This window comes from Rhinolophus ferrumequinum, chromosome 8 (genome assembly GCF_004115265.2).
Source record: "Rhinolophus ferrumequinum isolate MPI-CBG mRhiFer1 chromosome 8, mRhiFer1_v1.p, whole genome shotgun sequence".
In the NCBI taxonomy this organism is placed as follows: Eukaryota; Metazoa; Chordata; class Mammalia; order Chiroptera; family Rhinolophidae; genus Rhinolophus; species Rhinolophus ferrumequinum.
The window spans coordinates 11761683-11776603 of record NC_046291.1 but is presented as its reverse complement, the minus strand read 5'-3'; the positions used below and the strand labels follow the sequence as shown (position 1 = coordinate 11776603).

General features: G+C 39.7%; 1 protein-coding gene across 1 annotated transcript in view; it reads right to left on the bottom strand.

The window, feature by feature from the left end:
• Positions 1-14921, bottom strand: part of DOCK10 (dedicator of cytokinesis 10) — a 231599-nt gene that overhangs the window by 114090 nt on the left and 102588 nt on the right. Inside the window, 2 exon segments of the mRNA XM_033111994.1 lie at positions 1490-1579; positions 13311-13430. Coding sequence (XP_032967885.1) covers positions 1490-1579; positions 13311-13430 — 210 coding nt within the window.

Below are 14921 nucleotides of genomic sequence, written 5' to 3'. Positions count from 1 at the left end.
ATAAGAACTATTAGGATAGGAGAGTTTAGTAAGCTAGCTATGCATACTTGAAAATTAATAGCTTTAAAAAAATAGCAGCAATGAACACTAAGGAAAGGTCATAGATTTTTAAAAGTCCACTCACATTTGCAACAAAACTATATGAAAATAAATTTAACAACAAAGTTAAAGAGCTTTATGAAAAAAGGGTGATATTTTAGTGAAGAACATAAATACTCCCTATTTGAAATTCAATATTATAAACAGTTCAAATCCTACCTAAGTCAACTCATAGGCAATGCAGAACTTTTGTACACCTGGTCTCAATGATTATGGTTTTCTTGAGTAGAAAATGATTTGCCCACTCTCTCCCTTTTTGTTTTAAAGAGTGATGCCCTACTAGATATTAAAACTTTCTCTAAAGCAACTGTAAACAAAATATTATAGTACTAACATACACTTATTTTTATCTGTAAATGTGAAAATGTATACTCAGATATCCTGATGTTATCTAAATCTGCACTTTTTTCTTTTTTCTATCTCCTGAGAAGGTGTCGTAACTTAATGTGAACTTTGGGAAATAAATATGAAATAATGGAGTTGGAAAAGAAACAAACAGGTACATTTATGACAAAAGATGATCTGGATTGAGTCGTACAACATAAAACACGTACGATTAATCAGATGAGCATTAACATGTACCCAAATAAGTTTATCTTATATTCAGACAAATATGTTTAAGACCTGAGAAAGGGTCTTGCTGTTGTATGTAGCTTTAATGAAACCCTAACTGGGAGACATTACTTTCTCAGGATTAAAGGCTGAATTTAGACACTACTACTTTCAGTTTGACCGGTGCTGGGCTAAATTTTATCATTGCATTTTCTGTAAAGGAAGGACAGGCCTCATTTATTTATTCAATAAACGCTCTGCTAAGTAGCTGATACGTGCCAGCCCAATCACTGCCGTACAACATCCTGTAGTCTGGTTAGGAGAAACCATTTTGCAGGCTTTTCCTACACCAATCAAATGCAAGTAGACAGTACGCCAACAAATTTTTTATCGGTCCCTTAAAGCTGTCCACGGGGTTTTACCATTAACTATTTCCACAGTTAATACTTGAAAGAAATATATCTCTTAAAATAAAAACTAGTATTCAAAATTCTCACACAGTAAGTCTTTTCGTATAACTCAGTCCAAATAAGTAAAATCAAATTAAATCTTTCTATTAAGAATACTCAAGTATTTCTCAAAGTGGGGATTTTAGGTTAAGTGGAAACACACACACAAACAAAAAACCCAAAACTTGACTAATCACCACATAATCAAAAATGATTAACAGGAACAAGGAATGCATCTGCAGATCATCAAGGTCAGAGACATCAACTAATCATAGCATTTGAGATTGTCTATTGAGAAGGCGAGAAAGACAATAATCATAAAACTGTATTGAGAACTACCTGGGAAAGCAAAACTTTATAAGACAAAGACTTGGAAGCCTGCCATTTACCTCCTTCACCAGTAAATTTTCTGCTTTGTGCTCTGCGTCTTCAGGTACTGTTGAGTATAATGTTCGGACATCCCAGGAAACTGTGGCGGTCTGAGAGGAACAATGACAAGAAATTAGGCCCTCCGACTTAAAAGCATTGTGCAGACCACTGTACCAAAAGCACAAGAGGGGAGTATTTCAGATCTCAGCGTTAAAGGATAAGAGAAGACAGAGAAACTTCCTTGGTTCTTACCAATTTAATCTCCAGGAGAGAAGATCCAGACCTTCCTTAGATCCAGACCACTAGCATTATCCAATTACTGTTCTATCGGTAAAGCTCATCATTTCAAACTGGTTCCTTTCCAGCAGAAAACAAAATTTTGGGAACCTGTATATTGTGATTAGCTTATTTTTACTGGTATTCTTTTTTTGTTGTTGCTAATGCTGATGTAAATTTGAAATAAAGGAGAAAATTCACAAAATCAGCATTATTTTAATCTTATTGTAAATAATCTCTTGAATATCCACAGGGTAAATTTAGCCCCTTTTAAAAATTGTGTGTGTGTGTGTGTGTGTGTGTCCATATTTAGGGATGGGAGGAAAGAAAGGGTGTTCAATAAATCTGTACCTTGAGGAAAATAAGTCATGTTTTTGGTGTCTTTTACTTTTGTTATTGAAATAAACAAAATATTTTCAACTTCAATGCTAAACAATCAACTTACTATTAAATGAATGTACATATACTAAAAGTATCAAGTATCTCTTAAAACAGAACGTCTAAAACAGAATTCCTATGTTGTTTTGTCTTTATATATCTTCAGCTCTACTGAGCTGGGGAGTACAGGGTGCCATAAACAGTGACTTTCCATCCCCCGCCACCCACTTCCTTTAGGCTGTGCCCCTTGGTGATCACAGGGACGCAGACAGGATTAGTCTGTTCTTATACGTGGTACCAACAGTTAACATCTTTTATTTTGTACGTCCCCCAAACCCACAAATGATTCATCAGGCTTTCCAAAGCACAAAATTAAGTTCATTTGAACTGTTCTAGGTACAGGGTATTTTTTCCAGACTGATTATTAGAACAGATGGGAGTCCCAACCCCCTTCTTACTGTTGGGGAAGATGGAAGAAGAGGGGGCTGGGATTTCGTCTGAGTTTGTGGCTGCTGCTACAAGCTTTGCCACCAAGGACAGCAGCATTCCTTTGCTTCCCATCCTAGACTTCCATTTTCTTCAAATCCCCCCTTTTCTTCATGTCAGCTCCATGAGGGCAAGACATTGGGGCGTTTTTGTTCACTACTGCAATCTGAGTGCCTCGTCAGGGGCTGAAATAGTTATTTGTTGAATGTGTTGAGTGTAAGTGTGTACATGTGTGTTCTGTATAAGCACATATGAATGTGCATGTGGTGTGTGAGTGTATATTTGTGTGAACACGTGTAATTGGGTGTAGTGAACGAGTGTGCCTGTGTGTCCATCTGTGTGAGTGTGTAATGTGTGAGTGTACGATAATGCATGAGTGTCCTGTATTTTAGTGCATGTGTAAATTGGTGTGGTGTGAATGTGTGTGTGATATATGAGCATGTATATGTGAGTGAGTGTGGCATGTGAGTGTATGTGAGTGTGTATGTGTATGTGTATGTGTGTGAGCGTATGAGTGTGTGAATGTGTGTGAGTGCGTGTATGAGTGTGTGTGAGTGTGTATGTGAGTGAGTATGTGTGTGCTTCAGGAGCATGGGGTTCAGACACTTAGTGAAAGAGGAACAACGTCATGGGAATCGAACGGGATAAAAAACAACAGAAAACTATGTTGAAGTTACATCACGTGGTAAAAATAAATGCTTATCCTAAAACACAACTAGAGAGTGAGTGCCCTTGGTCAGTAAATTTGCCCCAGGATTTGAGTGTAGCTGTGTGAACAGAGTTTGGAAGTGCTAAGAGGATGTGGCCATCGATTCAAGCCCAATGTAGGAACAGACACATGGAGCCATTACTTAGATTTTACATCTTTTATTCCTTCTTTTATGCTAGTCACTCTGTTAGATAAACAGCAAAGAAACTCTATCGAAAGTTTGGACTAGAAGATTAAAATCCATGCCTAAATTGAGTTTTGGGGATTATTGCTGGATTTCAGTTACGTATCTGGGGATAACTTATTTCCTGTTTGAACAGCTAATTCACAGATACACAGTTTCAATTGATTGGTTTCCAGGAAACGTTACATATCATAATTGGCAAGATTAGGGACTTTTTTCTCTAATTCAAAAAACGTTCTATATTTCATCCCCTATTTTATAATAATTATTGTATACAACAAAAGCAAAAGATTCCTCTTTTTCTTTATATACTATAGTGTCCTATTGATTTTTTGCCTTTTGAAAAAAAATAATGGCTCTAAATTCTAAGTCTGATGGAGAGTAGAGCAACATGGCCCAAGTGTTAGTTTCCTGTTCAGTTATACCATGAACCTATGGCTCCACTAAGATCCACTGCTCTGTGGTCTAAAACAATAGAGTGAATACTGGCCTGGTTTTAGAAGCCTTTTTTTTTTTCCTTAATGGTAAGTTTTTGGGATGTGTGCTCGGTTTCCAGTAATAATAATCACATGGCTACTTGAAGCGTGATGTCATATAGTAAAGATAGAGCCCCAAATAGATAAGCTAATGCTCAGATGCAATGTTTGAGATTAGAAATTCATTCAAGTTGGGGTTAGAGAAATAGAGCATGTGTACAGTGGCTATGAGTGATTCTCGATGACGTCTAGTTATGAAATGATGTTGATTCTTTACTAAATCAGACAACTGGGGTTAAATCGCCCTTATGTAACTGTGTAATAAATGGAACACATTATTTTACAACATGCGTGGAATTTTGTATATCTAATACCTTGCACAGAATACACAAGATACAGAAAAAGGAATACATGTATCATGAATGCCTATTACATGGTGTTGATCTCAGTTATATTTTGTGGTAATACTGGAGCATTTGCCTGCCAAAGCAGAAGGCCTCCAGCAAGTTTCAACTTTAAGAACTGTGGCACGTCTACTCATTTCTGATTTCTTTAATGTGTCTCTGCTGAAGCAAAAATCAAGAAAAAATGTAGACAATCATATTTGTTAAGGGTGTTAATATGGTTACAAATAATTTCTCTTCTGAGAATTGGATGCTTTCAGACCACGACAAATTGCCTTGGCCACAACAGACTTCCTGTTCTCTTCGATGAACTCTCTGGTCTACAATTAGTACAGCTCAGTAGCAGGGAATGGATCTGAGACTCTACTGGAACTGAGCCGAGTTCCTCCTTTGGTGGTAGAGTTTTATAAGGAGGCTATTGTCCAGAGATTAGGCATTTGGAAATAAAAACTATGCCTTTATGTATGAAACAGTGCACGCAGGCCTGTGTTTGTAATTTCAGGTCCACACTATTCAGATGTCTTCGACTTCAGCCCTGTCACTTTCTGTACTGGGTAGTCTTGGCGGCTTTAGTCACAGCCACCATTCCTCTGGCTGACCACAGAAGACTCCATTCCAAGCACATCGGAGCCATTCCTCAATTGGCCAAAGGCCACTGTTACAGTGTAAAAGAGAGTCTGCTTTTCCTATCCTGGGCTGAGCAAAGCTACCTGTGACAGTATTGTAGACCCCAGCTGCTCCAAAAAGAAAACACAAATGATGGTGTTGGTAGTCATCAATGAGTCCTAGCTTAAGAAGTTCACAAGCCTCACAATGGGGACTATTAAGGAACACTTCATGGTCAATTCCAACCTCAGCTGTGTGTTTCAAAGGCTCTTCTCCTTCATTTCTCAGAGTAAGACATTGACAGTGCCATTCATTTTAGTAGACCTGGCACTGATATTGCATAAGCTGTTTGAAAAACATTATTTACCGCAGTCAGAAGAGTATTGCGATTTCATTTTGTTTCTTTAAAATACACGAGAGTATCACTTGAATATTTTCATTGTGCTTTAAGAGAGGTCCTTCTTGTTTTGCTGAAGTTAAACTGTATGGGAAATACACAGAGAGTGAGCAGTTGGCCACAACTGGACAGCTGTCCTCCCCCTGCCAAGCCATGGGGACTTCTCCATCACAGTACTTAAGTGTGTAGGTAGGGAGTTTTGGAGACCTGCTTCACGGTTGTTTTACTCTTGGACCGGCAAACCACCGAGCAAGTCATTTCACTTCTTTTTTGTGATTCATTTTCTAGGTTCCAAAATCTGTCTCACCTCCTCTAAAGAGGTGAGAACAAAACATTCTACACGTGGAAAATGTGAGCATGAATAGAGCCCAGCGCTCCAGCAATATAAAGATCCTTATGCATCTGGACCGCCCCTTGGCCAGGATTCAGGGGCAGTGGTCTGAGCTCACTCTCCAGGGAGGAACAGTGAAGGAGCCGGGGGCTGTGAGGCCTGTAGACGTGGCCCCATTGTGAGCAACGGGCCTGAGACACGAGCCGACCCACCACAGCCAACCCGCAGAGCATCTTTCCTTATGGCTGCTAACAGTCCTTCTTGCAAGCTGGGCACAATCCTGCACAAGCCCTGCCCACGCTCCTCCTCTTCTGAGAAAATCCCTTTCTTTCCTCGTCCTTTCCTAATCCCCATTTAGTGTGGTGCCACCTCCTTTTGAAAATCTCGAATTCATTCAACATACATTTTCTCTTCTCTGAACTATATCATGTGCTGTCTATATCACCTATGAAGTCTGCAGCTTCAGTATAGAATCTGTTAGAACCAAAAGCTCTGCTACTGATTAATTCCAATAGTTATTTTACATGATTTTTTTTTTTTTAATATAAGCAGGCCATCTTAAGTCTGCTTTGGGAATAAAATATGACAATAAATGATATGTTTTGCCATGTGCTTTGTTGTTTCTTTTGTATATTTTGTTTATTCCTTTTAAAGAATGAAGTACTTGAATGTAGACATGTGTTTTTATGACTCTTTTGTGCCCTATCTCTGACTACCTACCTCATCCCTGTCTTAACATTTTGAACAATCCTTGTTTTAAAAGGAAATACCAGTGTTATTGAGATATAATTGACATGCCATAAAATTCACCCTTTAAAATATAGAATTCAGTGGCTTAAGTATATTCACAGTGTTGTGCAACCATGATCGCTGTTTAATTTTAGAACATTTTCATCATCTCCCAAAGGAACCCCATATCCACTAGAAGCCACTAGAAGTTACTTCCCATTCCCCCTTCTCCCCAGCCCTTGACAATCACTCATCTGCTTCTGCTTTCTGTGTCTATGGATTTGCCTATTCTGGACATTTCATATAAATGGAATCATATCATTTGTGGCCTTTTGTGACTGGCTTCTTTCACTTATTATATGTTTCAAGGCTCATCCATGCTATAGCATGTCTCAGTAGTTCATTCCTTTTTAGGATGTATAATATTCTACTGTAAGGATACAGCATACTTTATTTATCCATTCATCACTTGATGGACTTATTTTCACTTTGGGTCTATTACAAATAATGCTGCTATAACTATAATCTTTATTTGTACATATAGTCTTAGTACGATCAAGCCCAGAGCAGTCTTCACATATTATTGAATTGAACTAAGCACTCTAGAATCACTTTACTAGAGTACAATTATCTAATGGCACCACTCACTGTGGGATTCAGGAAGTTATTATTTCCTCCAAGTTGTTCACCTAATTTTCCCAAGCAGCAGCTGGCCAAAAAGCATGCTATTTAGACAGAAACTCTCACAGCAAAAATCAAGGTGCTTCAGTGTGATTTCCATCCTCTCAATTACTCCACATCCTTGAACAAGAGCCTTTTCAAATCTCGGCTTCATTAGCTTGTTAACGAGAGGAATATTATAACTTAGAAATAACCTAGTTTGACAAAGACTATTACTTAGCTCTTAAATTGCAATTATGGGCTCTTGTATGAATACTGTGAGCCATTTAAAGCCTATTTTTCAGGCTCAGAAGCCAAGGATTAAAAAGAGGTTGAGATATCTCTAAAATGTCAAGTTGTGTCTCAGTAAGAGAAGGGAGAAGGAGAAGGAGAAGGAGAAGGAGAAGGAGAAGGAGAAGGAGAAGGAGAAGGAGAAGGAGAAGGAGAAGAAGAAGAAAAAGAAGAAGAAAAAGGAGAAGAAAAAGGAGAAGAAAAAGAAGAAGAAAAACTTGTGACCTTTTTGCCTTTCAGTTTAAAAGATATTAAGATCTTTCTGCTTCCTGTCACAAAATGACCCATATGGCTGAGTCTGGATGTCCCCATGTACCAGTTGCTTTTTATAGCTAAAAACATACTATGAAAAGAACAAGCTACCGGTATGCTAAGAAATCATAATAGAAATTTCACTCATGAATATAAATACAAAAATTTGAAATAAAATATTAGCAATTCTAATGTAGTAGAGTATGAAGATAATAATACAACTTGAACAAGAAGGTTTATACCAGAAACACAAGTATAGAAATAGAGCAGTTTTACTCATGTGGGCAGTATTGAAATATAGGTGATTAGGTGGCCTTCCCACAGTGTAAAGTATTGCTAACTTTCAGACCTCTAAACTTTCTTATTTAAGGTTTTGTACCTCCCAGAAATGATTCTACCTCAGGCCCTCTGTATCTTTCCCTCAGCAAGAAACTCATTTCTGGCTTTTTCACTTTTTATTCTGCTATTTTGTATCTGCCTTTCCTTAAATCAAGAATCACTTGACAATATGATGCATTGTGCCCTTGAAACTGTCCTTTAGCTCTTGTTTTCCTTCCTTACTCTCCTTGCCTGTGTCACCAAGTGACAATTTGGTGACTAAGTTCTTTATTTCTTGGCCTTCAGTTTCTATTGGTACTCGCGTCAGAAAGAAAGAGGAGAAATACAGGAGTAGCACGTGCAATTATGGAAATAGCACATGAGTCAATGAGTGCATCTAAAGTGTTTATTCGTAATGAATCATAGAAATAGAAGTCATACAGAGGATCATCCTGCCTGCTCCCAGAACCCACACACCAGGATCAATCGTTTCCACCTGATGTGCCAAGATAAAGAAATATGCTTCTAGTACAGGCCCTTAACCTGGAAGAAGATGATTCTAATTCCGTGTTTGGCAATCTTGATTGAATGCCGATGACCCAGACATTGTATTGGGTATTTGAAACAGTTATAAACTGATTTCTCCCTTGCCTCTTAACAGAAAGCATGTGGAAAAGCACATTAAGTGTTACAGGAAGGAAACTAGTCTTTGTTGATAGCAGCTCTGTGCCAGGCACTCTACCAGGTAGAATGAGCCTCGGGAAAGGGAATCAAGGTCTTAATCCTTGTTTTTAAGGTGATATGTTGAGTGGTGTCAAAGAGGAATGTTACCAGAGTAACAACAACTTTCTTCACCGTGAGGCAAAGCCAATGACTTCATTCTCCTTGTTCTCAAATTTCATTTCACTTGGCCTTTTGGTTCCTAAAGACACTCAAAGGATTAAAACTATATTCTAACATAATAACCTCCATGGTGCTGAAATATTCATTTTCCACCTGCTTTGGGCCAAGTGCCACTCTAGTTTCAGGGCGGGTCTCCCAGTGATCAAGACAAAAGCCATCCCTATCCTTCTGGAGGCTACACACTAATGGTGAGAAACAAGCGACAGAGGAGTAAAAACGCAAATGGAGAGCTTTCTAGGTACTGCTAAGTGCTCTTCAGAGAAGCAAATAGAGGGATGCACTACAGGACCAGTGTGGGAGTGCGGCAATGTAGGGCGGAAGTCAGGGATGTGTCTTTGGAGAGGCGGCATTTGAACTGAATTGTGAATGAAAAACAGGAGCCAGCTGCGCAGAGTGTAAAGGCCCTGCGAGTTTGGCAAGTTCAGGAAGTGGAAGGAATTCTAGGCATGCATGTAGCCACAAGGGAAGTAGGGCTAGGAGATAAGGGATCAACCATCCTCAAGAACCAGATGATAAGGCAATGAGACACCACTGGGAAGTTTTAACTAGAGGCCTGGCATTAGCAGATTTGCATTTCTAAAAGTTTCCTTTAAATGAAGCAAAGCAGGCAAGGGAGGAAGCAGGAAGACCTGTTAAAGGCCAATTTTGGGGACCCAGGCAAATAAGGATGATGATGATGGCTTGGGCCCAGAGCGAGAATAGAAAGAAATAATGTAGAAATACGGCCCTGGTAAAAAAAGAATCTCCTTTAAGGGGTATCAAGTACTAGATAAAGATAAAGCCCCTGTTTCTTGATATATCTTAACCACAAGCATTCTTAACCAACTTTATTTTTCATCCATATTAGGGCACATACTTATCACAAGGCTTTTGCTTTTCTTGTCAGTCTCACTCATCTAGGAATTGCTGTTCTATATTCAGCGCCTTGTGGGTGCTGAATAAATATTGGTTAAACAAAACAAGTAATGAATCACATGTGCTGTTAAGGGTGGGTTCTTAGAAACTTGGAAACACAGAAGTGAGCTGGATTCTCCAATCCATGGGACACAACTGAGCTAAGGACAGTTAGAGGGAGGATGGGGAATTTGGAACAACTCCTCCTCCTTCGGTTCTTGGGATTAGAGCGGTCATCCACTACCATCTCCCATTGGGTGAGTGCAGATGGCCCACGCACATCCCACAGAATCCTCGCCATTGCTCAAGGATGAGCCTGGGAAAGGACCCTCTAGCCAGGTGAACAGGAGTCTTGCTGTGGGTGACCAACAGTCCTGAAATGTGACATAGGCTATGGATGGAGCAGACTGGGGCAGGGGGTTTTTAAAGAAGGGTCTTTACTCCACACAGAGGAAGATGAGAAAACCCAAAAAACAAACACAGTTCCTTTTAGCAGGGATTTGTATAGCAGAGCTCCCCAAATTTGTCTGTAAAGGGTCAGATAATAAATCTTGTGGGGTCCTCTATGTTTGCTACAATTACTATACCCCTGGTGAAACTGCAGTTGTATCATGAAAGCAGCCATTGACAATAGGTGAATGAAAGGGCATCATTGTATTCAAGTAAACCTTGTTTATGGATACCAAAATTTGACTTTCATATCATTTTTATGAATTACAAAATTTTCTTCTTTTTTTTCCTTCAACTATTTAACCAGTTCTATGAAGAAAATACAACATGGTAGTGTCCAAAAAAGAAAAAAAAAAAACACATAAAAACCCTTCTTAGTTCACGGGATATACAAAAGTACATAGCAGGGCTCATGCATCATAGTTTGTTAACCCTTACTCTGTAGAGCAGGAAAGAGGGAAAACCATACATCTGAATTTTGTTCCAAAACTGGTAACATTATATGGTAATAATATTAAACATCATCCTTTTGTCAGATACTTAACGCAAATGAAAAAAATAGCTGTTTGTCTGATATGACATTTTCTGATAATAGGGACTAGGTGGCATCAAACATCTCTAGAGCACTTGCAAATTGGAAGCTATTCTCCCAGCTGTTCTCCTAGTTTCCTCTGCACCCTGTTGCATGTTTTAATAATAAACACCCGGTCATTTGTTCTCCTACTTGAAACACTCCCAGTGACTTGTCACTTGCATTTCAAATAAGATATGAATGCCTTATCTGGTCCTTGCCTCTGACCTCTCTCATCTCTGACCTCTCTCTGACCTCTCTCTCTGTCCACCCGTTCCACTCATCAACCTCAGAACTCTCCAGGGTCTTTGTAGCCACTTCCTTTGGCCTGACACAGTCGCTCCTTCCCCACGTATGTCATATTTAGGAATTCAGAACTCGGGTCAAATGTCACCTCGGTAGAGGTGCTGTCCTTGACCATCCAGTCCAACTCAGGTCTTCTGGTCAGTTTCGATTGCATGACTCTGTCTCGTTTTCTTCATAGAACTGGTCTTTCTATAAATTATCTTGTTAATTAATGTGTTTACTTTTTTTTTTTTTTTTTTTTTTGCCTGATTCCTCCCATCAAAATGTAAACTCCCCATTAACACAAGGTAATTTCTGTCTAATCACTGGTATTTCCCCTTTCTGAGATCCATGCCTAACATTCAGCACTGTACTTGTGTTGAATGAATACAGCAAGGACACAGCCTGGGGGGTGATAAAATGTCATGTTCAGAATTGTGTTAGTATTTTATCCCAGTTGGGAAAGAGGGTGACTGTGTATGATGGGGATGAGGGTTGGGAGGGGGAGGAAGACTAAGACCTTGAGAAATGGGCAGGGACCAGATATTGGAGAAGCCCTTGGACAATGCCAAGGTGTTTGCCCTTCATTTTGAAGGCAACGGGGTGGCCGCAGAAGGGTTTTAAGTAAGCACAGAATAAAATAATTCAGTATATTTATTGGAATGTTCATATAGGGAAAATACAAAAGTATGTTACTATGTGCTCTCTTTACACCACGAAGGATGGGAAAGGTATACAATAATCAGACCATCCTTAACTTAGATAAGCGTAGAAAGATGCCAAAAAATAAATTCAAATTCAGTGCAAATGTTTCCTCCCATCTACATGCCTCCGCACTCTCGAGTTAGGGGAAGTTGGAGTAGCTTTCGACATATTTCTGAACAACAGAGCTAAAAGAAAAGGTGGTCCGAGTATCAAGCTTTTGTGTGGCTGGTTGATAGAAAGAGGCTGGCTGGTTAAGTTTACCTTCAGTATGAAAGAAAATGAGGATGTGGAATTAAAAAAATGAGACATGGTTCAACTTTGTGTTTGCAGTTCAAGACTGAGGGGCCTGGCCTAACCACGGAAATGAGATTTCTACAGGAGATAAGTCTTAAAGTGTGTCAAATACTAAAGTGGGAGCCATTTAAAATTCTGAAAAACAGGTTGGAAGAGTTTTTTGGCTACCTACTAACCTGTCTCCTTTCTTCTATCCTTTGTAATTGGAACAGAACATTATTAACTCCCATATACCTTCTTTTTTGTTAACCCATGGAGGAAGGTGAAAAAAATTAACCTTTAGAATCCTGAAGCCAGATTTGCCCCAGAGGTAATGGAGGGAATGGAAGTTTGAGGCTGTCTGAGGAGGCGTGAGCACTGAGGCCCCAACAACTCCACAGATGTTCCCACGGACGCTGACTGTTTCTCAGGGTTAGCTTGGAGCTGTCTTTTCATCTGCTTTAAGATGCTCATGTTTCTGATGTCTGAGGGTATCTTTCTTTTAGGAGAAAACAGGAAAAATGACCATCTGCCCTTTGAGATCTCTGTTTACATAGTTAGATATTTACTAACAATTTAAAAATATTTAAGATGACCACAGATGGAATGGTTGGGACACGGGAGTGCTCATTATCCATAACTTGACTGTATTTATCTTCAAAACAAATTTCCTTTTTATTCATTCTCTTTACCACCTGAGGAGCATTCTATGTGCCAGTAAGCATTGTCCTAAAGAGGGCATATCTCAGATCACAAATCCCTTTATGAAGATTGCTTGCCTACCTTCCCTTGCCTATAGCCTCAACATTTTCTTATTAAAGGACAACCAAGATTTGGGGTGAGTTTTAAGAATTGCATCATTTGTGCCAACAGATTCCTGCCTTTGCCATTGGTTGGTTTCAGTTGCTTGGAGCTTTCAGTTAGAAATGGCTCAAGGGAGGAAGTGCTCGGTGAGGCCAGGTAAGGCAGTAGTTAGAAACCCAGGCATTGGTGGGGACACAGTGCCAATTGGACCCAGGTAGCACCCTGTGCTACTCCCATCCCAAGTGGCTACTGTGGCACTGAGCCCCCAATATTCCAACTTGACAAGGGTCTTGGGCACATTCTATTGCCAGATGTGGATTCCCGCTGCAGCCACTGTGATGTAGGATGCCACAGGAAGAGGGCTGAACTCCCCAAATATACAAGGGAAGATAACACCCTTGAGGGAATCATCCTGTGGAGCTCTCCTGAATGTGGATGGCTTAAGAAGAGAACACTTACTGAAAAGTCATCACTGGGGAAGAAGAGGAGGTCTCGAAGAGGATCGTTCTGATAGGTCTTTTCAAGTTCTTCAATGACAGTTTCATAATCCAAAGGCTCAAGAAGCCTGGGCTTTTCCTGCTGTAGAAAAAGAAAATACGCTATTAACCACTGATACATATAATTTCGCATCTTCTCAATGCTTGGATCGCCTTCATTTCTTAGTATCACCAAGGCTTTGACTATGTACAACCCTTCCAATGGAGTCACAGAGACTCCAGGCATTGTAGGGCAGAGCCACATAATTATGATTTCCAGATCTGAAATAATATGGGAAGATCATGAAATACTTGACGTCTCACTCAGTAACTCAAGCTGTTCGCACCGAGTCCCCAAATCTCGCCGTCTTAAGCCCTATCACATCCACAGAATAGATGTTTATGTGAACTTGACCTTTGTCAACGGGAAGAAACGCCTTCTGCTTACTTGCCATAGCACTATGATGACACTCATCATTTTTGCTGAATTAGATACTTCCTTGTGAGGTCTACTTGGGTCTGTTTTAAAATGTTGGCTCTCTGAGAGCAATCAAAGCATCACACGCTGTCTTAGTTGTCACTGAAGCATGGATCCTGTGTCAGGACTAATTGCTTGCCTCCCAGCCTCTTTGCCGCTATAGAGAGAGGCTGGGTAATTCTCTAACAGAACTGTACAACATAACTATTATGGATACAGTGTGGTGAAAATGGAGAAGAGTCTGAAAATAGCCAGATAACCACACTGCATGAAAGTCCTGAGGCCACGAGGAAAGGCGCCTCCCTCACAGAAACTGCCCACAGCGCCAAAAAAGACAAATGCCAGTGGGAAAAGATGTGATGGTTTCATTACAAGGTTGATGTGTTTAATCCAGACTATACAGAACTCACAAAGTGAGAAGATGGAGCCCAAGAGAAAAAGTAAAACATTACAAAACAGAAAACCAAAGACGTATTCTGAGTTCACTTGGCCCTTCGATGAAGCATTTATTCAAGTTAAATGCAAAGAAACGTTCGTTTGGATTATGTTGCGGCATCTGGACGCTGGAGTGGCCACCATGAAATTTGTACGCTAAAGTGATCTCCTAAATGAAACAACAAAACTTTTTTTTTCACAATAATGACATCAACAGACTGTTTCCCACCAAACGTGCGCCTCCCCACTCTGCAAAGTACACGGACTCAGCTTCCATTTCTAAGGCCTTCCTTCCTTAGAAGGTCTCTGCTGATAAATCCTCCAGACTTTTTATCGACATTTTAATAATTGCTAATGGGCTTCTCAAAGTAGCAGTCAATGTTTATTTTGATGACTTTCCAAATATAAAAATAAAACAAAACAAAATGTAACGCAGTGGGCAAAGTAACAAGGACTTCCATGTCCTTTCTGTATTTAAACAAAACAAAACAAAACAAAACAGAACAAAAACAAACCTGTTTTACAAAAGCTTAAGTAAACTGAGGATGATGTAAGGGGAATATTCTCTCTGGAAGGGCCCTACAAGTAAGATTGCCACATTTAGCCAATAAAAATACAGGGCTCCATGCAATATTTGGAGAAAACAAGAAATGTGGTTGACCAACACAATCTAGTGCAAGA